The sequence below is a fragment of the Gossypium arboreum genome, chromosome 11 (assembly GCF_025698485.1).
Source record: "Gossypium arboreum isolate Shixiya-1 chromosome 11, ASM2569848v2, whole genome shotgun sequence".
NCBI lineage: Eukaryota > Viridiplantae > Streptophyta > Magnoliopsida > Malvales > Malvaceae > Gossypium > Gossypium arboreum.
This window is the reverse complement of record NC_069080.1, coordinates 13,570,338-13,595,700: the sequence shown is the minus strand read 5'-3', so window position 1 is coordinate 13,595,700 and position 25,363 is coordinate 13,570,338. Positions and strand designations below refer to the sequence as shown.

The following is a 25,363-nucleotide window of genomic DNA, read 5'->3' as shown; positions in this document are numbered from 1 at the left end:
ATGAAAACGACCTCTGAGATTTGAACTTGTAATGAATTTTCATTTATGGGCACAAAAATGGAAGACAATATTGGGGTCGGAGAAATATGAGTCACATATGGCCACCTAGGTGATTTTACATCGATTGCACCTCAAAAATGAAAGAGAGAGAGAGCTATTTCCAAAAAAATAGCACCAGAACCATAAAAAACAAGGTGAGGTGGTTGGGCTGAGGGGCACCTGAGGATAATAAAATGAAATAGAAAGATAAGGGAAGTTTTAGGTGAACTAAATAGCTTTAAGGATCACCAACATAATGAGTTGGTGATGCAAATACTTTTATTCTTTACAATTAATTTTTTTTTACTAAATTTAGTTTAATCCAGATTGAAAATAGCGATGAAGGTAAGATTAATTATTATAATAGTGAGATTGAACACTATAATAATAAAATTAAAATAAATAGTGAGTAATATGTCGAAAATCAACTGCAATTGTAACAATAGGTGAGATCATAAAATGATTATTAAAAACATTAAATTAAGTTACATATGTAAAATAGGTAATTATATTTTATATTAAATAGTAAGATATATTGAATTATTATTTATGTTAAAATGATAATTTTATTATTAATTATATTTGTATTATTTTTTATTATTCATGCACCTACTTATTTAAAATTAATTCATACTAAAATGTATATATTTATTAAATTATTATCAAGCCAACATTATATAGATTACATAATAAATTATTATGACCTTTGTATATATTTATTATAAAATATTAAAACATATTAAGATTATTCTATAATAAAAATTCAAATTGTATTTCATAACGACAATATGAAAGGTTAAATGGTAAAAATTAATTCCCACTGCAAAGTCATTTCCTTCACCTATGCTTAATGCTCCAGCCAGTGAGGTGAAACTATTTTCACTTGACAAAATAAATTCAATAAATAAACTCGCCACAGTAGAAGGAATTGGGCATCCAAAGGAGCCCGCTTCAAAGAGAGAAAGCACTTACATATTTGATTTGATTTGATATTATATTTATAGTTAAGAGTTAATATGTAATGAATTTGGTTAAAAATATTTAACTGGAACTTAGATCTAATTTTTATTTTTTCATACGCTTTTATTTTATAAATATTTTTAAAAATAATTTTTCATTTATATTTATCACACCTAGTACAAATTAATGATAAGTTAATACAAAACTACCCAAGTATAGGACGAAATACAAATTTTTGAATAAATTCGAAAGGTAACTACCTTCCGTCTATAGAATTACGAAATTCAGGGTTTTAAAGAGAGATTGCATTGAATTGAAGTACCAAACCTTAATCTAAAAGTATATGCTCAGCTTACTCTTACCCAACCTATTATTTATATATTAAAACTGAATCCTGAAAAATTTTCAGTGGGTGCTTTTGAAAAGTTAAAATCAGTTGCACCTTTTTATTTATTTATTTATTTATTTGAATTTGGAATAAAATAGACTTTGTAAAATGATACGAGAAACATGGGGTAAGAGGAGAAACTAAAATTAAAGAGCGGTGAACCTCAGGATTCTTGATTAAGCTATTCAACCCAGGCTAATAATCACACGGAACAGTAAAACACCAATACAATTCCTTTAAAATTCGTAGCATCGCCCACAAATTCTCACTATAACAAAGCTGCCTACACAGCCAGCTGTCACAAAAATTTGGAAACAAAGCAACATATTCAACGGCCTCGACCACGTCCACGTCCACGCCCACGACCCCGACCACGTCCCAAAGGCCTGCCTGAATTTGGAAATGCATTACAAAGATAAATACTACAAGAAAACAAATTTATAAAAGCAGGGCATTCAAACAGAGAAGATAGAAGCCAGGAAGAAATGAGAATACCAGCTGTTGCCTTCTTGGGCTTCACTCTTGGTGTCTCTTCAACCAGCAATGTCTCAAGATTTAAGCTGTCAGGCAGGATATAATGGCGAATATTGTTACCCCTCACACTGAGGTGATCCAAACTCACTGGATTTTTCCCCTTCAATGTAAGTTTCACTGTTTTCAGATGGGTGTTCATGCTGATATCCACGCCTAAAACAAACATATCAAATCCAATCAGTCAACCAAAAATGCCTTACCAATATGTGTGTATGTTCAATCAGGAAATCACTAAGAATATTTAACAGTCTTTAAACTCTAATATTTACGGTCCAAACAGATGCTGCCAAAGTTCGAAACATACATAAAAAACTTTTTATTATAGAAATACAAAATAAGAGGGAGTGAGAGACATAGCAGCACATCTGTGAGCAAGAAATCCAGTAATGTAGGAGACTAAACCTATTATTGGGAAGCCAGAAGGAACACATATTACAAGCTACTGCAAAATGTGGACGCACATGTTTATGTGAATTTCGATCAAAGTCAAATAGTATATGCTCCTAGAAAAAGATTTTTCCCCTAAGCAAGATATCATCACACTATTTCTCCATCTATAGAAATCATCATGAGCTTAAAGTGTCCTAAGAAATGATCAGTTGTGTCAAAGAAAACCATTGCATCTTTTCCAGGAGGAGAATGGCTTCAAAGTATGTGTCATTATTAAAGTTAGGCACAGTAACTATAGTGTTCTCATTAGTGTTGTCTGAACTGGGCCAAACTGGCTAGTCAGACCCAAAACCAGCCGGGGGTACTAGTCTGGTTGACCTGAAAACCGGAATGGACCAGTTGAACCGTTTTTTTATTTATTTATAATTTTTAAGTAATATTTTATCTTTTGAATTTTTACTGATTTATTTGCTCTAAACCGCCCAAACTGGGAACCAGTGGTCTGATCGGTTCCAAAAACATTGGTTCTCATGAAAACAGTAAATTAAATAATGCAATGTGGTTTCCATCGAAATAATAATAATAATCACGCAATGTGGTACCAATAAGACATTGCGTAGATAGACATGAATTTGCCGGTGTGATTTGACTCTTCAAAAACTCAGCAAGAAAGAGAGTAAATAATAAGAACTAAAAGGAAATAAACGGGTCCATTACTAAAACTACACAAACAGTGAAGGAGAGACCCAGAGGGCCCTAAAATGGTAAATATTTAATTTAGGCCCTTTATAATTTATAAAATTTTAAAAGTAATGGTAAAATTTCTCTTTAGCCCTCCAAAAATAATAAAATTTTGATTTAACCCTTTAAAAATTATAAAGATATAGGCTTGTACACAAAGTCATCCAATAACAACAAAGAGGTAAAAAGAAACTTGTGCATATAGTAATCAGTTAATTGCATAAAGAAAGTCCACAATTGACCCAATTTCATCTAGTATTAACCAACTCATAATAATATCATACCTGCAAATTCAATAAGCAGAATAGTCAACACTACAACATACAGACTGCAAAACCAGTTCATCTTAAAAGGTATAACTAATGGATAACTGATATCATGCGTGATCAGTTAAATCTGTTCACAGTTTTTAAAGAAAGTAATATAAGAAAAGGCTAGCTACAGAATGCACAACCGAGATGGGAACTAGGATTTTAATTGGCATAACTCATTTTAGAAAAACAGAATAATGTAAAAACAAACCCTAAACATCTATGGCATATTGACAAGAAATTATAACAAACAATTTACAACTTGGCCAAAGCGCAGGGGTTAAGGTTTAGCTAAACCCTAATGTAAGGGGAAAAAAGAGGAAGAGAGGGAAAATAGAGGAACCTGTGATGGTTCCGTGAACGACGGTTCCGTTCTTGAGCTCAATCGACACCGTTTCATTGTTCAACTTCATCAAAAACCTGCACATTGTTTGTTCAATCCGAAACCATAATGAAGAGAATCTAAAAAGTTGCCTATGTTTTATGTTTCAAAATCAAGAGCTAAGGTTGAAGAGGAAACTAAAACTGACCTGACGAGCTTCATTTTGAGAATGAAGAAGAGAAGTAGGGTTTGAAGCAAAAGGCGAGAAAGCAAGTCGAAGGAAGCGGGAAAGAGAGGAGACGGAGATGGACCTGTGTGCTGCTTCTACCAGGTATCGGAGTCGGAGGTGATTTGGGGCTCGGGCCACTGCTAAAAGGCCACTTTTGACTTCATAATAAAACGACGCCGTAGCTAGACTAGTTGTTAAAATATTGGGCCATTCATTTACTGAGGTTATGGCCCAACACTCTCGCCACTCATCAAATCTTTTTTTTTTTTTTAATATAAGTCTAAACAAATCCATTAGTTATTTTACGTTAGGCAATACGTGGACTAAACCTCGATACAAAATAAAAGCAAGACATGTGAATGGATTGATTCATCAAGTTCTTATTGAAATAGGATCTACCCAAGAAAAAACACATTCCATTTCTAAAAATATTTGGGTCAAAAAATAACTTTTAAATTAAATTTTAAATTATTCGATATTATTAAATGAAATGACTATACCATACACAAAAAGGAAGAGACTCGTAGACTGATGCAATTTAAATTCTTTCTTTACATTTTTGTTAATTGTGTTCAACTATTATATACTAAATTTATAATTAAATAAATTCTTGATTTTAATATTAAAATGAAAAAATTTAAAATGTTAATTTAATTTGTATTTTATGCTTATGTGAATGATTTATCAAATAAAAATAAAAATATTTTAAAATTTCTTGAAAATATATATATATATATATATATATATATACACTTAATTACTCTTTTAAAAATTATGATTTTTCTTTTAAATTTTATGTTAATTTTAAAGTGTTTATAATTTTATTGTATCAAAATAAAATTAAAATAAAAACCTGATATTAAAAATAGTAAGAGAGTGAATTATTTAAGTACAAAATAATTTAATAACTTATTTAATAGTTTAAAGATTTTTTAATATATTGAATTAAATATATTAAAAAATGAAACACATCATACTTTTCTAATTCTATTTGTGGAAGTGGAAATAGTAACCCATATATATAAAAAAAATCATAGTTTAACTGGATTGAGCGTGGGATAGGGGTAAAATAATAATTTTATCATACCATCACCATTATCTGCTGGCTGCTGCCCAAGTGTTCTGTTATAAGTACGTATAGGCTGGAACTCCGTGCAAAGGTGACAGCTAAAGAACCTGCCCTATTTTTTCTTCCCCCCCCTCCTTTTTCTCTTAAACCCCATTTCTAAAGCCTCGCCTCTGATCACCAATGTAAGTCGTTCTCGATTTTCATTATGTAAAGATTCATGAATATAGGTTAATAATGTTTTACTATTTATCTATTGCGATTTGCCATGACTATTCATGGCATTGCCAAAGCATTTTTCAACTTTGGATTTTACTTCTTTTTTTTTTGTCATTTTATGTTGTTCTCCTTTGGTTTTTTAACATGGGCGTGTTCTTTCTAAATCTTTAATAGCAGGGAGAAGATGTTGCCTCTTTATGAGCTTGTTTGCGCCATGAATTTCTAGTTTACAAGCTGTTTGTCATTGTTTGTTGGGGGTTTCTTTGCTTTGGCCTGTTGATTTTTGAGAAATCCTGCTTAAATTTTGTTTTATTTTGTTGGATTAGAACCAAAGATGGAGAAGATGATTAATCTGTTTTCTATATCCAAGTTTTGCTTTTTTAACCCCTATATATTCTTCTCTTGTTATGTTGAGTTTTATGAGCTCTTTGGTGCTACTTTAAACCTTTACAACTTTTTCTTGATATAAACTTGTCTATCATAAGATAAGGTATTTATCTATGTTCTTTTAACATGCTTAGATTTGAAGGCATCTATATGCAAGTCATGGCTTTGCGCTGTTTAAACTTCTCAAATATTTTTTCCTTCAAGTTCAACTATTAACTGAAGAACATACTTAGGTTCTTAGCATGAACCAATAATGGATGGTGTTAAATCTTTGATTTAATGTTACTATGAGATTGAATATACCTGTTGCATTTCGTTTTAGACTCTTTTTTATTTCATCTACTTTGTTTCCACCGTCCACATTCCTGTTTTCTGATCAGAAATCCTCATGCATCGTTATTATCTGTTCATACAAATGATGATTGAATTATAATCATGCATGGTCCAAGTACCTCCTGATGAATTTTCCGTGCAATTTGTGTTTGCTTGTACTTCAGTTCAAAGAGATGCAACTATAAAATTTTTGGGTCTTGGCTGTTGCTATGATATTTATGTTATATTTTAACTAAGAAGCCTTGGCAATAGGCTAAAATATGCTCCAGTGTTCACTTCTCAGTTTTCACTATGACTAAGTGTCGTTTTTCATTCTTCTTGCTGCGGTATGATGATGTGCTATTTGTAAGTATTTTGTCCTAGTAGTAATTGATTGTTCTTTATCTTTTACTAGTTAAGGGTCAAGTGATTTCACTTCAGGGGATATGGATGGACAACCTGGTCATGAGAACCCCTTGATGTCACTGAATTCTGATGGGAGTGTCAATGAGTTCCCGTATGACTATGTAGATGATACAAACCCAGTCTTACTTACGCCAAGGGGAAGAAACACGAACCAGCCTAGTCTCCAATCATTATCTCAGTGGATTGATTGTCCCAAAACACCTCATAGTTATGTTGAATTTCTGACAGAAAATCTTGAAAAGCTTCCTACTGCTGATGTCTTGGAGAGCATTGGTTCTCCTATTGGTGGCATACATGCTGTTGATGGGGTCTCTGAAATTCAAAGAGAGTTGCTGCATAGCAATGAAGGAAAGGCTTTCAGCTCTGGACCGGATGGCTACTCCCTGGAGGCCGGGCAGTGGAATCTAAAGCTATCTGCTTACCCCACTGAAATCAACAATCATGAAGCTTCAGCAAGCGTATAAAAAACTTCCTCATAAAAAATGATTGCTCTTTTCTTCTTTCTTGCAGGATTCATTTCTGATAAAACTCCTTTGCTATTACCTTCAAAGGACTGATTATATTCATGTCTGACAGGAAAGATTTTTGAGCAGAAATTCAAGCTCGGAATATGAGTTCCATGCACAGGTCAGTTCTTTCTCTATCTTCTAATCTTGTTTCATCCATCTGAGCCTCTTGTAGCACAAAGTTACTCATAATGCAGCTTTGTGTCTTTCAGCAAAATCATGCTTCCTGGATGCAAAAACCAGAAGCAGAGGATTGTAATGTTTCTCACCTTCAATCGAAAGAAACCATTTCTGCTCCCAGTTTCCAGTCCCAACCACAGTACCATGCACCCAAATCAAGAGCTGCTGCAATTGATCGTGTAAGTATATCATCTTTCCTAGCCTTCAAACATACTAGTACTGTACTGTGAATCTGAAATGCACGCTTCAATGGTTATTACCTCTGCAATTTTGATATATATGAATTTGGAATTTGGATGCTGTCTCATTATTTGAGTTTGGATTTATCAAACATTTTACTTGGATAATATATTTTCTATATACACAGCAACGCAGGCTACGAATAGATGAAAGTATCAAGGCATTGCAGGAACTGCTTCCAAGTTCTTCTGAGGTAATTCATTTTTTTGTGAACAAGAAAAGAACCTGGGTGAAAGCGTACTTTTTCCATTAGCAACCTAAATTGGTATATAATCTCATATTTGTCAATAGAACTTTTCTTTATTAATCTTCCATTTCATTTTATTCATATTTGTCTTACAATTTAGCTGCTTAACATGAACAATAATAATGATAACAAGAACAACTCCATAGAAGGAACCATGGAAGAGGTTAAGCAGCAATGTTACTTTACCTAAATTATTTTGTTAAACTGAGGAGCTTTGATCCCTTGATTTATCACATTTCTCTAATGCAGCGTGGCCTAGGAAATGCACTGGATGATATTATTGACTATGTCAAGTTTCTGCAGTTGCAAGTCAAGGTAGTGTTTTCTTTTTATTTCCAATTTCAATATATCCTGCTGCAAGTGCCTTTATATGCATATCAAATCATGTCGTTCTTTCTTCTTTTAAACTGCATGCCTGAATAGAATTATTTATACTTTACTCCATTGCATTACAATAATTGTATGAAGCTCGGATGAAGTTTGTTCCAAAGATTAATCTTCACTTTTGAGTCATTTTGGATGGCTATAGGTTTCACCCATCATCGTCGTATAAAGCCATATCATAAAACATTTCTTCAGGTTTATTCAAAGATTCAACTGATTAGCGTTGGATTAAAAAAACGTGGGGTCAATTACTCCTAGATTGTAATACATGACATTATAATATATGTTTGCATTCAAGTGGAAACTCTATGGTGCAGGAATTAAGTCGAAGCAGACTGGGGGGTGAACCAACTTCTAATCCTTTTGTTTTTTTTGAGGTAATTGGCACATGCCATGCCTTTACCATATAGGGCACTTATAGAAGGGAATCGTGGAAATGTTTCTGAAATAAGTAAAATTGTGTGTGTGAAAATCTGCAGGGATATGGTCACTATGTTCTCCATGAACAGATGATAAATGAACCTCTTGAAGAGATGATGGCGAAGTTGCTAGAGATAAATCCATCAGCAGCAACTCAGCTGTTGGAGAGCAGAGGCCTTTACATGATGCCAAGGGCACTGGTTGATGACTTTTGCACCGAGTCACATAGATAGTCCACACTCCACACCTAACTGTTTTATCTGCTCGGCTTAAAGAGTAACTTTTAACTACATCAACTTAAATACTATATGATCCAAATGTTCGTTTCTTTTGTGGACAATAGAACCTAAGTAGTACTAGTAGTTTCAAAACATAGTCTTGCAGAACAATGGCTAGTGTTTTAAGCTTTAGGTGAATGCACTTTTGAAATCTCTTAGCTGTGAGCTTGTTACTGTGAACAACCATTTGCTACCTATTTCTTTAAGTTTTAAAGCTACTTTCGGCTTTGGGTGGCCCTGGATCCAAAAAAAGAAAATCCAAAATCCATCACGAAAAGATCTTACTCCTCTTGAAGGCCTTTGCCTTTTTCCTTTTTAAGAGGGGGGGCAGGGGCGGATGATAGATGAAGTAAAAGAAGTTAGGAACGAGTCGACATAGAAGACTCTTGTCTCTGGTTTCTCTCCCTGGATGAGTCAACCGTAATTAAGAGAGGCTTCTCAGCATCCATGGGAGTGTGAGACACTGGCACTATCGGGAGCATTGCTGGGGCAAAGAATCTCTCCGTTTTAGCATTGGTGACAGCCAGTGCTTTCTCCAAAGTAGCCTTGGCACCTTTAGTAATCCAAATTAGCAGAATTGCTGTGAAATAAAGAAGCAACAACAAAGCAAAATTATGTCAAAAACACGATCCATCATCCTGATAAATTTCTTACCTATGCTAAATGCTGTTAGGTTTGTGGAAACTTTGATAAACAGAAAAATTGCTTTCACATGTAAGAATACAACTTTTCAGCCTTTGTCCTTTTTCTGAGTTCAGTATAAATCTAATCCTCGCTCCAATATATCCCTTCTCCAAGCTTTAAGTAAGAACTAGTTTGCATAACCTGACTGAAAATCATGTTATATGGTCCCCTGCTCGTTTCTTAACCTTAAAAACTAGCAAGTAAGTACAATTAGATTGGACCTTGGACCATGAGTTGGACCAAGCTACTACACAGGTTTACAGAAGTTAGCTTCAGATATGTGCTTTATCATCCAACAATAATTCTTGGTTAGCCTAAAAGGGCAATAGGCGCTTACCGGATGCACAAAAGCCGATTGCCATAAGAACCTGTATTTGGAGGCAAAGATCAGTTCAAGAGATAAGGAAATTAAGCAATATCCGAGGAAGAATCAGAAACCTCTAATCCAATAGAAATCATTATTTTACGGGAAAGAAGACTATTCAAATCCTTCACTAACAATAACCAAGATAGAAATACTTCAACATTGTGAAATCCCATATCCTGTAATAGCTGCTAAATGCATGTTAAGGATCAAATATCCTTTAAAAAGTTAACATAAACGGGTCATAATACTTACTTGGTGAATTGTAGAAATCTCATTCCATCCTTGTGTGACATCTGAAAGGTCCTTTATTGTAGTCCCGATATATGCCAGGCCGAATATGGAAGGCTGTAATAAGAAGAAAGCAAGAGACTTAACAACTTCAATAAAAGTTCAACCAAAAAAGAACTAAATGAAGAAATCTCAAAGCAAGGACAAGAAAATAGTAACTTGTTTGCCAAACAAGTACTAAAGGTTATAAAAAGAACAGGATCTTGCATGATCAATCATCTCCGATAAATGAAACAGGAGATAGTTAGGGAGTAACTACCATCATTCCTAACCAAGATGCCAACACGTACACGCTGAGATTAACTGGAGTCACGGAAAGTAAGTAATTCAACAAGCTGAACGGCAATAAAGGAACAAGCCGAAGCAGAAAAACCATCTGTTGGGACCAAAAAGACGAAGAAAATTAACCAAAGCAGAGAGTTCCATGATACAATAGAAAATGTAGACTGATCTACAAAATTTCAAAAATATATGTGTAGTAAATAAAAAATCCAATGTTCAATGCATTTTTGGAAGCTTATAAATAGAATTATCAAGCAAACTTAGTTCCTGGAATTCATTATACGGTATTGGACCGTACGGTACTACAAGTCCCATTTTCTTAAAGAACTATTTAGTGACATGAAGCATATATATATAGAGTTGTCAAGCCAAAGAAGGGGATTCCAACGCATTTCTCAAAATTTCTAACTATAAAACCTACAGCATTCAAGAAATATGAATTGCAGGAAGCGACCATCAACTGGAATACTCCATTTCACATGACGAGGCATAAAGAAACACATCCACACAGTTAAACATAAAGCTCCTGAAATGATTGGATCCTGTGCCATTGAATTTGAAATTCATCATTGTCATTTAAGTAGTTCATATGATAGCCTTATTGTGTATATCCTAAGAAGATGAAAATAAATTAAAACATACAACAAGAAGCGGACGCAACATATTCACCAAGCTGTAATAGTTACAAGCAGGTACAATAGGCTAAGAAAAGACACAAAACTCTTGCCTTAAAACTAGATATCTCGATTGCATTAGCAATAGCCTGGAACTTTGGGTAATTCCTTAGTTTGGAGATCAAATATGATTTTCCTATCTGCCAGAAAAGCAAATGCAAGGCTTAAAAAACTTATTCTTGCCCGAGAGAGAGAAAAAAACTAAGAAATATTCAATCAATGAGTAGCACTACTTGATCAAAATCTGACTTTAGTTTTATCAAGAACATATTGTGCATGCTTATATTAAGAAATGATCCACATCACACAGTAGCTCAATAGACTCACTGTTCGGCCAAGGACGAATGCAGCGGTAGCCCCTAGGGTAGCACCAATTGAATCAGCCATAAACCCCACTGACAGCCCAAACAGATAACCTCCCCCTAGCTGCTAACCAACAAAAGAACGAATTTGTCTCTTTCATAGAAAGCATACGAGTGCTAGTATTACTTATATCGAAACAGCTGAATGAGGTTTCAAAACCAATAATATAATTATTTTAATCTAAATGCAAAATGCAATGAGAACCCACGGTAAGAATCGAAGCAGGAACGACAAGGATCGTGAGAGGAATATACGATAAGGCCCTGCAATACCAAGAAAGATATGTTTGATGCACACAGGTTGAAGTTGAATAAACATAAAAAAAAAAGGGACATTTCAACTTATGTTCAACATAGCTTGAACATTAGAATAAATCAGAAGAAAAATCAACAATGTACACATCAATGCAGCAAAACTGAATGATTTAAGATTCAGCCAATCATTAATAAACAGTGCTAACTTACAGCACAAATGGACCCCATTGCCCAAGATCTTCCTTAACCCAGAACAGGAAACCCTTCACCATCTGCATCATCAATCCTTTCAATTAACGAAGTTGCAGAGATGCAATCATGCAAATATGAAATAAAACACAATAAAAGGAAGTTTTAAATATCGAATTGTTTAATTGAGTAAAATATGTATAAAACAAAATTTAAAGAAGGCGGATTATGGAAAAAAATAAAAATAAAAAAAATAAGGAAATGCCTTTTCGATGGGAAGGGAAAGGAGGACGGAAGAGGTGGCGACGAGGAAAAGGAGAGAAAATACGATTCTAAAAGCCGAAACCCAGGTAAAGAAAACATCCGCCATGTCGGGAAACGAGAACAGCCTTTGCCTCCAGGGGCTCCAGCGGTTCTCGTTTCAATGATGGTGGTCTTTGGCAAAGCGACGACGACCGTGCCCTCAATTCCACGATCTTTTTACCAGAATAACTAACCCAATTTTTTTTTTTTTTTATTTCTCAAGGTATCAACCCAAAATTTCTTTTTAACAGAAAGGTACCCATATTTATTTAAATTTAGATAATTGTTGCTACAATCAAGTAAAGCTCTTGCATATATATAGCATACATATTTAATGTGCTTTTGTCTTTCTGCTTCTCTTTTATTGAGTTCGATCATCCAAGGTCCAGGAACGAGACAATCTGTTTGTCGTTGTTCACATTCATGTTTGGTTGTAAGTTTAGCTTATATCTTTTGGGACATACTAACTTTTGGAATTTAGAAAAAAGAAGCATCCAAGATTTAGCTTAAATCGATTTTGACTGTTATCGCTGTGTATTTTGCATGAACTTCAAAGGTTGAATGGATGCATGGCATCTGATTCTAAAATGGGCTTTCAGTGGTTTTCTGGGTTTCTTCTCTTAATTTTGAATTGGATATGAGCCCTGAGGAGGTTCTCGGATTGTGCTATTTGGATCAAAACCTATTGGAACCCACCCATTTGTTTGAAAAGTCAAAATGGGTGGGCACCGAAAGTAGAAAGTAATATTGGTTGGCAAGTTGGGTTAAAAGTTGGCATGGGATAATTGCAATTTTGGTCCCTAATTGTATAGGGACATTGCAAGTTGATCCTTGAACCTCAACTATAAATAGGCCTAACCATTTCTTACTTTCTTCATCCCATAATTGCCATTCTCTATTTAAGGGCATTATTCTCTCTCTCTATTTGTAAATTTCACTTGTAATTTTTGAAGTGAAATATATTTGGTAGTCTTGAGGACGTAGGCAAAATTCTTGAACCTCGTTAAAATTCGGTGTTCTTTATTATTTGTTTTGCATATTTTGTGAATGTGATTGTAGTGATTTATTGTGCTATTAAATTACGATAGAGGATATTCTGGCTAGGAAAGACTTGGTATTTAAGTGATCTTCGTGATCTACCTCTCTTTCCTGGGAATTGAACTTAGTGTGATTTTTCAGTACAATAATTTTACTCTTTCACAGCAACTTCCGCACAACAATTGGTACCAGAGCCAGATTCGTACTTGGGGAATACGACCGTTTATGGTACTATTCACGTATGCGGCACTATTCACGTATATGGTATTATTCACGTATACGACACTATTCACGATATCTGGTATTGTTCACGATATCTGATGGTTGGGATTGAGGAGAAAATGGCGCAAAGATCGTCATCGCAAGGACTCTTGTGACAAATGCAAAATTTGAAGTAGAGAAATTTGACGGTACTAATAATTTTGATGCGTGGCAATGTGAGATCTGGATGTCTTATGTCGCAAGAGCTAGATATAGCCCTTGAAGAAAAACGACAAGATGGATGACAAGGAGTGGGCCAAGATCAATAGACAGTGTGTGGTACAATCCGCCTATGTTTGGCCAAAAGCGAATACTCTGTCATGAGGGAGACATCAAGAAGAAGTTATGGGACACACTGGAAGAAAAGTTTCTAACGAAAAGTCTTGAAAATAGGCTTTATATGAAAAAGAAACTTTATCGATTCACGTATGCACCGGTATGTCGATGAATGACCATGTGAACTCATTCAATAAAATTTTAGCAGACTTGCTAAATTTGGATGAGAAATTTGAAGATGAAGACAAGGCATTATTGTTGTTGAATTCCTTCCGATGAATATGATCATCTTACCACCACATTGCTTCATGGGAAGGACACGATCACATTTGATGCGATCAGTAGTCGTTGTATAGATCGAGACTCGAAAGATAGATAAAAGAGATCACGAGATACAACCGCGAAGTCTTAACGATGAAGAGGTCGTTCACACAGCAGCAAATCTGGTAGAAGGGGAAAGTCCAAAGAGAGACCCGCCAAAGATGAATGTGCCTTTTGCCATGAAAAAGGGCATTGGAAAAAGAATGTCCTAAGCTACAAAAGGGCAAGGCTATTTCTAATGCATGTGTAGCGGAGCATGATGAGGAGTCAGACTTTAGCTTGGTTGGCATGGCAATGGCATGTCAAATGGATGAGTGGATTTTGGATTCAGGATGTACTTACCATATGTGTCCTAATAAGAACTGGTTTTCTAGTCTTAAAGAGCTAGAAGGTGGAATTGTTCTCATGGGCAATGATAGTGCTTGTAAGACAATGGGAGTGGGTACAGTCCAATTGAAGAATCACGACGGCTCAATCCAAGTCTTGACAGATGTTCGCTACGCACCTAGCTCGAAGAAAATCTCATCTCATTAGGGGCCCTAGAATCTAAAGGGCTCACAATCACTTTGAGAGATGGATTACTAAAAGTAGTAGCTGGGCAACTGACGGTGATGAAAGGCACAAGAAGAAATAACTTGTACTTTTTAAATGGAAGTACAGTTATTGGATCAACATCAACAGTTTCTACAAAATATGTAGATTCAAAGGCTACCAGATTATGGCATATGCGATTGGGACATGCTGGTGAAAAAGCTTTGCGACATTGGCGAAGCAAGGCTTGTTGAAAGGTGCAAATTCTTGCAAAATGGAATTACGTGAACATTGTGTTCGGGCAAGCGAAGAGGGTAAAATTTGGTCCAGAATTCACAATCTGAAAGGAATTCGGACTACGTTCACGATGATGTGTGGGGACCTACCAAAGTAGCTTCTTTGGGAGGTATGCACTATTTTGTTACTTTTGTTGATGATTATTCAAGAAAAGTATGAGTGTATCTAATGAAAAGAAAAGTGAAGTTTTGGATGCATTTCGAAATGGAAGAAGATGGTGGAGACTCGGACCGGTCGAAAGGTCAAACGACTTCGATCGGATAATGGTCTTGAGTACAAAACGATCCATTTCTACAAGTATGCCAAGATGAGGGCATTGTGCGACACTTCACTGTTCGGGATACACCAGCAGAATGGGGTGGCGAACGCATGAATCGAACTATCTTGGAGAAATTTCGATGTATGTTGTCCAATCTTGGATTGGGCAAAGAATTTTGGGTGAGGCGATTACATATGCGTGCCATCTAATTAACCGTTTGCCATCACCGCAATAAATGGAAAAACTCCTATGGAGATGTGGACTGTAAATCACTCTCGATTATGATTCTTTACATGTATTTGGTTCCACTGCATATTATCATGTAAAGAATCTAAGTTAGACCAAAGAGCAAAGAAAGCATTATTCTTGGGTATAACGATGGAGTAAAAGGATACCGTCTCGGTGTCTGATACAAGGAAAATTGTTTTCATAGAGATGTGACTTTTGATGAATCAACCATGTTGAAGTACAAGGATTCACAAAGGATGACAAAACCAGAGTACTTTGCAGCGGTGGAGCTTGAAAAGGTCAACGATGATCCAGCTAATATTGAAGGGACAAATGATGAAGAGGTTCTGTAACGACCCAAAATCCGTGGGCACCAGAAAAGTGTGTTATCGGGCCTCCGTCTTAGTGAAATAAGTTCGAAAATAATTATTAAAAAAATATTTATGAGTCTAGTAGTGTGTTTAATTAGGTTTTAATTAAGTAAATTTAGCTTAATTTAGAGTAATTAGTAAAAAGGATTAAATTGAATAAATGATGAAAGTTAAATTGTAGATTAAAAGAAAATGAAGAGGACCAAAATGGAAAATAGACCATTTAGTATAGTTGAGGCGGCAAACAAAGAAAAAAATCTAAAGATTTCTCTAGATTATTATTGAATTATAAATTATAAATTATTATTAACTATTATTATTAAATAATATTATATATATATGTATATAAAACAAATGAAGAAAAGAATAAAAAGAAACAAAGAAGAATAAGAAACAGAGAGCATTCAAAAACAGGGAAGAAAAGGGAAAGAAAAGAAAAAGGGAAAATTGAGATTTTGAAGCTTCAAACTTATTTGGTAAGCTAAATTTAGTCCTTTTCTCTTAATTTTGATGTTTTAAAAGCTTTAGAACAAAGTTTTGATGAAATTAAGTTGATATTTTGAAAGTTATTAGATTTCTAAATATTGTTCATGTTGAATAAAAAGATGAATTAGGGTTAAATTGATAGGAATTCAAGTTAGAAATGAAATAAGGATTGAATTGCAAAGTAAACTATAAGTTTTGTGTTTTAGGGACTAAATTGAGGAAAATTCGGAATTAAGAAAATATGTTGAAAATTTAATAGTTAAATTTGAGTTTAAATGAAATTTGAATAGGAATAAGGTGTGAATTGGTGTTATAAATTTGGTTATTAACATTTTACATCAAAACAGTTTTGGGAAGTAGCAATGGTCTGACTTTGAAAATTCACTAAAAATTGTATAAATTGAACTAGAGGATGAAAAAAATATGTAATTAAAACTTATTGAGTCTAGTTTCTTATAGTATAAATAGTGTAAGCAATGAATTGATGAATCAAGAGATATTTGAAATTTTGTAAGACTGGTTCGGGGTGATTTCGAGATGCCCTGTTTTAAATTTGGAAAATCATTAAAATTGTAAAAAATTATTATGGAGTGTAATTTATATATGTGAACTCCTTAGTGAATCTAGTTTCAAAATAAATAAACAAGAACCTTGTTCGAGTTCTGTACAATGAGATAATTTATTTTTAGTAGAGAGAGGTCAGAACTGTCAAATGAAATAACAGGGGAGTATTTAACGAATAAACTGTACTAAATGACTAGACCAAAAATTCTGGAAATTTTATGGTTAGAAGATATATGAGTCTAGTTTTAAGGAAAATTTACGGATATTAATTTGGAGTTTCGTAGCTCAAGATATAAATAATTTAGTAATAATGATTCAAGTAGACAGATTAATGGTGAAATTATATATATACATTAAAAATGGTTAAATTTGCATGTTTAGGCCCATGAATTAAATTGAATCATGTTGTATTGATGATTATAAATTATTATTTTCGTAGCCAACAAAGAACCTGAAGCATCAGCATCGAAAGGAAAGGAGAAAGTCATCGAGGACTAAAACGGGAGAATTACGGTGTGTATTACTATAATTTGAATTTTAATTATTATTGATTGTTGAATTTTTTATTGTTATGTATGGTAAGTAAGACTTGAGGTAAGTATGTGAAATTGATATGAATATTGAGTGAAAATGAAAGTGATGTAAATTGAATCAAATTGAATTGAATAAGTGAATTATGGAATATGTAATTATTTGAAAAGTGTATTGATTGAAAAATGATTGGTGATTTGAATTGTGAATTGAAAGTGATATAGGATTGAGAAAGTGAATTGAATACCCTATTAACTAGTCGGGCTGAGTCGGATATAGTTGGCATGCCATAGGATTGGAAGTGTTCAGGGATACTTCGACCTCGAGTCGATGAGACACTGGGTGTCACTATATTTCTTCGGATAGATTCGATGAGGTACTGGGTACCAACTTTACTTCGGCTAGGCCGATAAGACACTGGGTGTCCATTATTACTTCGAACTATCCGATGAGGCACTGGGTGCCATATTGGTGTTGTAACACCCCTAACCCGTATCCGCTGCCAGAACAGGGTTTCGGAGCATTACTACCATTTACAGATCACTAAAAAAAATTTAAATACTTACCGATTCAATGCATCATATAAATAAATATATTACCATTCAATCAACAGTTTGACAGTTGTATAAGCATCAAACAGCAACATTGTTAGTATACTTGCACATATCTCATATAAATTCAACACCGATATATCTATTTTCTCGACATATCGCACTTGAGTTTAATAATAGTCTCAATTACATAATTTTCCTTGTATCAACATATCAAAGATAATCATATATGTACATGTCATGAAACATATCATGCTCTTACCATTTCTTCATAAGCATATATCATTCATTTCATTATATCAATATTTCATGCTCCATCATTTCCATATATTTTATGTATATTTATTCCGGTAATAGCTTATATCAAACTTAACATAAATTATATTTCATGTACTTATACTTATTTCGTTTATCTATCTTCATAATTATTTCATATAACCATTCGTCATCTAATACATATTACCCGAATATCAATTGTTCAATGGATGTTAGGCGTCTCCCATCCACGGTCTTATTTATCTTTGACATGATGCCATAGTGTCTTTCAACTATGGTCTTACTCATTTTCGTCATGTTGCCATGGTATCTTTCAACCATGGTCTTGTTCATTTCATATCACGTTGCCATGGTATCTTTCAACCATGGTCTTACACATTCATATCGAGGTTGCCATGGTATCTTTCAACCATGGTATTACACATTTATATCAGGTTGCCATGGTATCTTTCAACCATGGTCTTACACATTTTATATCGTTGCCATGGTATCTTTCAACCATGGTCTTACACATTTTATATCGAGTTGCCATGGTATCTTTCAACCATGATCTTACACTCAGGTTGCCATGGTATCTTTCAACCATGGTCTTACACATTTCATATCAGAGAGCACACTCCCGCGAACCTCATCCTTATAGTGGGATTACCAGTCCAGGCTAAATCCCCTGTAATATAAACTCATAGAGTATTGTCGGGATTACCGGTCAGGCTAAATCCCACAACGACAATTACTCTAATGAGCTTGGATCCAATTACCAGTCGAGCTAAATTCAGACCCTAATTCGGATTACCCGTCCGGCTAAATCCATTTTACACATATTCTTCGGGAGGGCTATATCAGGATAGGATCACCCGTCCGGGCTAGATCCTTTTTACCGTCAATTCCTTTTCAGAGATCCATCGAATTTTTCTTTCATTTAACCGGGATTTCTTCTCCTTTTATCAAATTTATCAATGTTTCATAAATTTTCATACAATGAACATTCAAATCATATTCACATCAATAACATACAATCTCAAGCATTTAAGAATATAATTCAAGTTACACGAACTTACCTCATTGATTGCTCGTGTTTATTATTTCATTATTCTGATATATTTTCTTTTCCATGATCAAGTCTCGTATTTGTGTCGTCCGGATCTTTATAAATAAGTTTGATCATCATTTTCATTCATTTCATATTCTAATACATTTAATTAATGCTCTAGGCAAAATTACCATTTTGCCCTAAACTTTAATTAATGACGATTCCATCCTTAGGGACGGAAAGTAAAATTCTTGCAATTTAATCCTTATTTCCAACTATTATTCTCATATATATTGATAACAGTCCATGAATTCTATAAAATATCAAAATTTTCCATAATTTCAACACTTTTCAATTTAATCCCTAAAACATGTTTTCCCTCGATCTTGAACCAAATTGATAATTTCGTTAAATTTTTTGTAATTTAAATAATAAAATAATCTATTTCATGCAATTTAGTCATTTCTGACATTTTTACAAAATTGCCCATAAAATTTTACTTTTATTCAATTTAGTCCCTGAGCCTAAAACATGCAAATTAGCCATGCTAGATGAATATTCATACATATTTTCCTCCTCCTCCTCTCCATTCCACATCCTTAATTTATATAACATACAACAAGTAACATTATCAATAATTTCACTATTTACTTATATGTACATTCAAAACTGTCCATTTGCGTCATAGTCACTAAATTATTTATATATTAAGCTACAGAACTTGAAATTAAGATCCGTTAATTTTTCCTGAAACTAGACTCACATGTATTCTTATCATAAAATTTTCATAATTTTTGGTTTATCCAATTAGTACAGTTTATTCATTAAAGTCACCCCTGTTCTGCTGTCTGACAGTTCTGACCCTTCTTCACTAAAAATTAGTTATCTCCTTTTACAGAATTCAAATGATGTTCTAGTTTGTTTCTAATAAAACTAGACTCATTCAGGATTCTATAAATATAAATTTAAGCCTCTAATTATTTTTCTTCATTTTTTTATTATTTTTCAAAGTCTAAATAGGGGAACCCGAATTCATTCTGACCTTGTCTCACAAAATTCATTATATATCAAAATTTACAAATTCATTGCTTACACTGTTTCTTCTATGAGAAACTAGACTCATTAAGATTTAATTCCATATTTTTTTCATCTTCTAATTCAATTTATACAATTTATGGTGATTTTTCAAAGTTAGACTACTGCTGCTGTCCATAACTGTTTTAGTGCAAGATATTAATTACCATGTTATAACACCCTTATTTTCTTTTTCTACACCATTTCTCATCACTTTATCTTATTTTCTCTTCACTAACATATCAAGAACATAGGACCTTATGTAATAAAACTCTACTATAACATTATTTCCATGATTTATCAACAATAACAAACTTAAAAACATATTGAAATCTTGATGTACTTACCTTATTCTCTTGATACCAATCTTTAACTTGATTTTCTCTCTCCTCCAGCTTCTATTTCTTGAATCCAACTTGATATTCTAACTCCCCATGTTCTCCTTAACATTTTTCTCTCTTGGTAGCTATGGAAATTCATTTGATTTTTGGGTGAAAATAGTAAATTTTTGGTAAAAGTACCAAATTGTAAAGAAAGTAAAACTTTCTTTCTTCCTCTCTTTCTCTCACGTTAGTTTGCATGGAAAGGAAAGATGATGAAAATTCTTCATCTTTCTTTCCTTATATACTAAATAAATAATAATAAAATAATATTAAATATCTCATAAAATATTAATAAAATAATATTTATCTAATTAATTAATTTAAAATATCATTAACATAATCATTACATTCTAGAATTCTCTCTCTTACTAATTGACCATTTTGCCCTTCATGATCTTTTAGAATTCCATCCTTGAGTCATCATTTAATTTGGTAAAATTGCAATTTAATCCTCATAGTTCTTCACTTATTCAATTTGGTCCTAATTCATCCATTTTCCTTAGTTTCTAGATCATTCTACCCTTAAAATATTTACACTATTGGTCCTTCAACTTTTCATATTTACACTTTAACCCTTTAAGTCTTGAGTATTTACTCTTAGGTAACAAAACTTTTCTAACTTTTACAATTTAGTCCTTTCCTAAATCAAGATATCATAATTTACTTCCCAATGTTGCCATAACTCAAAACTTCCCTTTTTATCACTGTATTTCCTTATTTTATTATATCAAGGATAATGTATTACTGTAAAGATTTTCAGGGTATTACAGGTGTGTTTGGTTGGATCCGTGTATCCGCCAAAGTCCGAGTTACATTAATAGGGTGAAAAATTGAAATGTGAATTTGAGGCATTGAAATGAGAAGAATTATGAATTGAAATTGGAATTGTGATAATAAGAGAAAAGTATGAAATGTATATTCATAAGTGATATAAATTTAAGTTTGAGAAAATACATTGATTTATGAATTAGTACATATGACATTAATTGTTAGGTATTTTAATATTTATGTTTTTACTGTTGTTGATATGACTCGATTTATAGTAATACCACTGAGTATATCCATACTCAGCGTACGGTTGTTTCCGTGCGCAGGTTAGTAGAAGTCAAGTGTCTCGGCTCAGCATCCAAAACAATCCCGACTCCAACACAAATTTGGTGATGTATATTTTTCTTTTGGATAAAAGTGGCATGTACATAGGTGTTGTGTAGTCACTTGAATATGTATATTACTTTGGGTAGTGAAGGATGATTTATAAAATTTAGATGGTTAAATGAAATAGTAAGGAAAGTACATGATATTTTGATACATGAACATTAAGTTGTTAAATGAATGAAGTTTTTAATCAATTTTGAATGATGCTATGATAGTTATTAAGTTAAAATTTTGTTAATGATATAAATAATAGTTATATGAATGTGAAATATTGGTGTTGGTTGTTTTGGTTTGAATTTGCAGGAGGTTTAGGTAAAAATAAGTAGAAATGCTGCCGAAATTTTTATAAAAAAATAATTTTGGAATACTCGAACAAGTCCCGTTCTACTTTTAATACGTGTTTGAACTTCGAGAGTTCAAGATAGGGACTTAATTATTATATTATACCATAAAAGTTATATTAATTGTAAATTATTCGCAAGTTGTCTGATATGTCCGATAATGCCTCATAACCTCGTTCCGGTAACGGTATGAGGTTAAGAGGTGTTACAATTATTGGTATCAGAGCTATCAGGTTTAGCCGATTCTCGGGCTAAATTGGGCTCAGAAGTGAGTTTAGAAGTACATGCCACTGCCGAGTCGAAATTGAGTCGGGATTTTTGGATGCTAATGTATTTATTTGATTTTGTTTTATAGATAAAATGTCAGATGAAAGAATGGATAATGTTGAACAGGAAATGTATACTGGAAGTCGAGAATTAGAAGAAATCTGAATCGCTACACCTAGTGTGAATCCGTTAAATAATCAATCTCCTAATGTAGGAGAGAAATAAATACCTCACAAGTGTTAAGAGATATAGCTGATGCATTACAGCATATAGTGAGAGCTATACCTGCTACTACATCTATACCTCTTGTCGAGACAGGCCCGATTAAAGAGGTACGAAAATATGGTGCCACGGAATTTCGAGGATTAAAAGGAGCTGATCCATCCGTTCTTGAAAATTGGATAGAAACAACAAAAGAGTTTTGCAACAATTAGATTGCACCCCAGAGAGTCGATATGTGCAATATCAACATTACAAGGAGAAGCGTATCTCTGTGGGAATCGTGGTTAGACATTTGCGGATGATCGGTAACTTGGGACTTGTTTCAAAAGAATTTCGAAAGAAGTATATTGGGGAACTGTACATCGAAGAGAAAAGCAAGAGTTTTAGTGTTGAAATAGGGAATATGTCAAGATTGGATTATGAGCGAGAGTTCTCTAGATTGAGCGGTATGCTTTAGAATATGTTCCAACCGAGGCTGATAGTTGTAAACGATTTCTCACGGGGACTACGAGATGAAATCAAGATTCAATTGGTAAGTCTCGAATTCTTGAACTTGTTGATCCGGTCGAGCGAGCAAAAATGATAGAACAAGTACTGGGCCTAGATAAAAAATCAGAAATTGGTAAATCAGCTGGGAAACGTATGGGAACTACTAGTTCTAATCCATTACCGAAGAGATTCAAAGAATCAAGAAGTGACTGGAAATCTAGTTTTAATTGCATGGAGGTGGTAGAAGCGGAGGTAAACAGATGAAAGTAACTACTAGCGATGTGAGAGGTCCATCTCGAGGTGTAGAAATTCGGATCGTGAGCACTGCGGAAAGAAACACAGAGGAGAATGTTGGAAAGTAACTAGAGGTTGCTTGGATGTGGTTCTCTGAGACCATTTTATCGAGACCGTCCGAATACCGATAGTCTTTGCACCAGTATCGTCACAAAGATCGGATCTCTTGCTAGAGGCGAGGGTCGGTAGAGGTAATTCGGCTTCGGAGGAGGTCTTGGTAGAAGGAGCGTTGATATTGCTACTCGGCGATCTGAAGCAGTACCAACTAGAGCTTATGTGGTCGAAAACGAGAAGAAGGCGATGCACATGATGTTGTTACAGGTATATTTCTATTGTATTCTGAGCCTATTTATGCTTTAATTGATCTAGGTTCGTCACACTCTTATATAAATTCAAAACTAGTCGAATCGGGGAAATTAGAATATGAAATGTCTAAAGTTTCTATAGAAGTGTCTAGCCCTTTGGGACAAACGGTGTTAGTAGATAGAGTATGTCGGAGGTGCCGTTAATAATACATGATAAAATGTTTCTTGTGGACTTGTTGATCATGCCTTTTGGTGATTTTGATATCATTTTGGGTATGGACTGGCTATATGAACATGGGGTAGTTTTGAATTGCTATAAAAAGAGGTTCAACATTCAGACAGAAAATGGGGATAGAATTGAAGTGAATGGCATCTGTGCGATGGTTCGACACGCATTATTTCAAATGATGAAGGCTAATAAATTACTACTGAGGTTGTCCAAAGATACTTGGCATATGTTATTAATTCGATTCGGTTAGAGTCGGTCAGATCAAATTAGGATCATCGTGAGTTTCGAGATGTATTCCCGGAAGAATTACCGCTTACCACGATAGAGAGGTTGAATTTGCTATTGAGGTGTATCCGGTACAACACCAATTTCTATACCTCCGTATCGAATGTCGCCCATGAGTTGAAAGAGTTGAAGGTGCGATTACAAGATTTACTAAATCGTGGATTTATTAGACCAAGCATTTCACCACAGGGAGCTCCGGTGTTGTTTGTTAAAAGAAAGATGGTTCTATGCGGTTATGCATTGATTATCGACAGTTGAATAAAGTGACGATCAAGAACCGGTATCCGTTGCCTCGTATAGATGATTTGTTTGATCAGCTTAAAGGAGCTTCAGTATTTTCAAAAATTGATTTAAGATCCGGGTATTATCAGCTGAAGGTAAAGGAAAGTGATGTGTCTAAAACTGCTTTCCGTACTCGTTATGGCCATTATGAATTTTTGGTAATGCCATTTGGATTGACCAATGCCCCAGCTGCTTTCATGGATCTGATGAACCGCATTTTCCAGCCGTACTTAGATCAGTTTGTAGTGGTTTTCATTGATGATATATTGGTATATTCGAAGACAGAGACAGAACATGATCAGCATCTTCGAATAGTTCTACAAATTTTACGAGAAAAACAGCTATATGGAAAGCTCAGTAAATGCGAGTTCTGGTTATCAGAAGTGGTATTTCTGGGACATGTAGTATCTGCAGATGGAATCCGAGTTGATCCTAAAAGATCGAAGCAATTATTCATGGAAGACGCCAAAGAATGTATCGAGGTACGCAGTTTTCTTGGTTTAGTTGGGTATTACAGGAGGTTTGTAAATGGATTCTCGAAGATAGCACTACCAATGACTAAACTATTGCAGAAGAATGTTCCTTTTTTGGGATGATCGATTATCGGAAAAGTTTTGAAACATTGAAGCGAATGTTAACCGAGGCACCAATTTTGACATTGCCAGAATCGGGTAAAGATTTTGTAGTGTATAGTGATGCTTCTTTGAGTGGTTTGGGTTGTGTATTGATGCAGGATGGGAAGGTAATAGCCTATGCATCTCATCAATTGAAACCACATGAAAGGAATTATCCCACTCATGATCTTGAGTTAGCAGCTGTGATTTTTGCATTGAAGATTTGGAGACATTATCTTTATGGTGAAAAATGCTACATCTATACTGATCATAAGAGTTTGAAGTATCTTCTTTCTCAGAAGGAATTAAATTTGAGACAAAGGCGTTGGATCGAGCTTCGGAAAGATTATGATTGTGTTATAGACTATCATCCAGGAAAAGCTAATGTTGTAGCTGATGCATTAAGCAGAAAAGCTGTAA

At 34.1% G+C, this 25,363-nt stretch overlaps 3 protein-coding genes and 1 long non-coding RNA gene across 9 annotated transcripts; 2 read left to right on the top strand and 2 right to left on the bottom strand.

The window, feature by feature from the left end:
* Positions 1–1,533: 1,533 nt before the first annotated feature.
* Positions 1,534–4,066, bottom strand: LOC108472520 (small nuclear ribonucleoprotein SmD1a-like). The gene is made up of 4 exons (XM_017774060.2): positions 3,894–4,066; positions 3,707–3,783; positions 1,883–2,074; positions 1,534–1,777 (listed from the first exon to the last, which is right to left on the bottom strand). The coding sequence occupies exons 1-4, from the start codon at positions 3,905–3,907 to the stop codon at positions 1,716–1,718; spliced, it is 345 nt and encodes a 114-aa protein (XP_017629549.1). The 5' UTR covers positions 3,908–4,066; the 3' UTR covers positions 1,534–1,715.
* A 935-nt stretch (positions 4,067–5,001) lies between these two features.
* Positions 5,002–8,892, top strand: LOC108470896 (transcription factor LRL2). Of its 2 annotated transcripts, none has more exons than XM_017772412.2 (8): positions 5,002–5,165; positions 6,319–6,782; positions 6,901–6,951; positions 7,043–7,189; positions 7,378–7,443; positions 7,747–7,812; positions 8,199–8,258; positions 8,361–8,892. In XM_017772412.2, the coding sequence occupies exons 2-8, from the start codon at positions 6,345–6,347 to the stop codon at positions 8,532–8,534; spliced, it is 1,002 nt and encodes a 333-aa protein (XP_017627901.1). In that variant the 5' UTR covers positions 5,002–5,165; positions 6,319–6,344; the 3' UTR covers positions 8,535–8,892. The 2 variants fall into 2 exon arrangements, with proteins under 2 accessions (XP_017627901.1, XP_017627900.1); XM_017772411.2 differs by having other exon boundaries at positions 5,010–5,165; positions 6,314–6,782.
* Positions 8,583–12,654, bottom strand: LOC108470895 (uncharacterized). Of its 4 annotated transcripts, none has more exons than XM_017772406.2 (9): positions 11,946–12,654; positions 11,702–11,763; positions 11,446–11,500; positions 11,202–11,303; positions 10,928–11,014; positions 10,178–10,294; positions 9,883–9,975; positions 9,601–9,631; positions 8,583–9,159 (listed from the first exon to the last, which is right to left on the bottom strand). In XM_017772406.2, the coding sequence occupies exons 1-9, from the start codon at positions 12,048–12,050 to the stop codon at positions 8,939–8,941; spliced, it is 873 nt and encodes a 290-aa protein (XP_017627895.1). In that variant the 5' UTR covers positions 12,051–12,654; the 3' UTR covers positions 8,583–8,938. The 4 variants fall into 4 exon arrangements, with proteins under 4 accessions (XP_017627895.1, XP_017627896.1, XP_017627897.1 ...); XM_017772407.2 differs by having other exon boundaries at positions 11,202–11,300; positions 11,946–12,651; XM_017772408.2 differs by lacking the exon at positions 10,928–11,014 and having other exon boundaries at positions 11,946–12,652.
* Positions 12,655–15,948: 3,294 nt separating this feature from the next.
* LOC128284233 (uncharacterized) lies at positions 15,949–22,353 on the top strand. 2 transcript variants are annotated; one of them, XR_008274611.1, is made up of 4 exons: positions 15,949–16,041; positions 17,055–17,128; positions 21,555–21,622; positions 22,312–22,353. It is a non-coding gene; the product is annotated as an uncharacterized LOC128284233 (long non-coding RNA). The 2 variants fall into 2 exon arrangements; XR_008274610.1 differs by lacking the exon at positions 22,312–22,353 and having other exon boundaries at positions 15,963–16,041; positions 21,555–21,844.
* Positions 22,354–25,363: the final 3,010 nt, after the last annotated feature.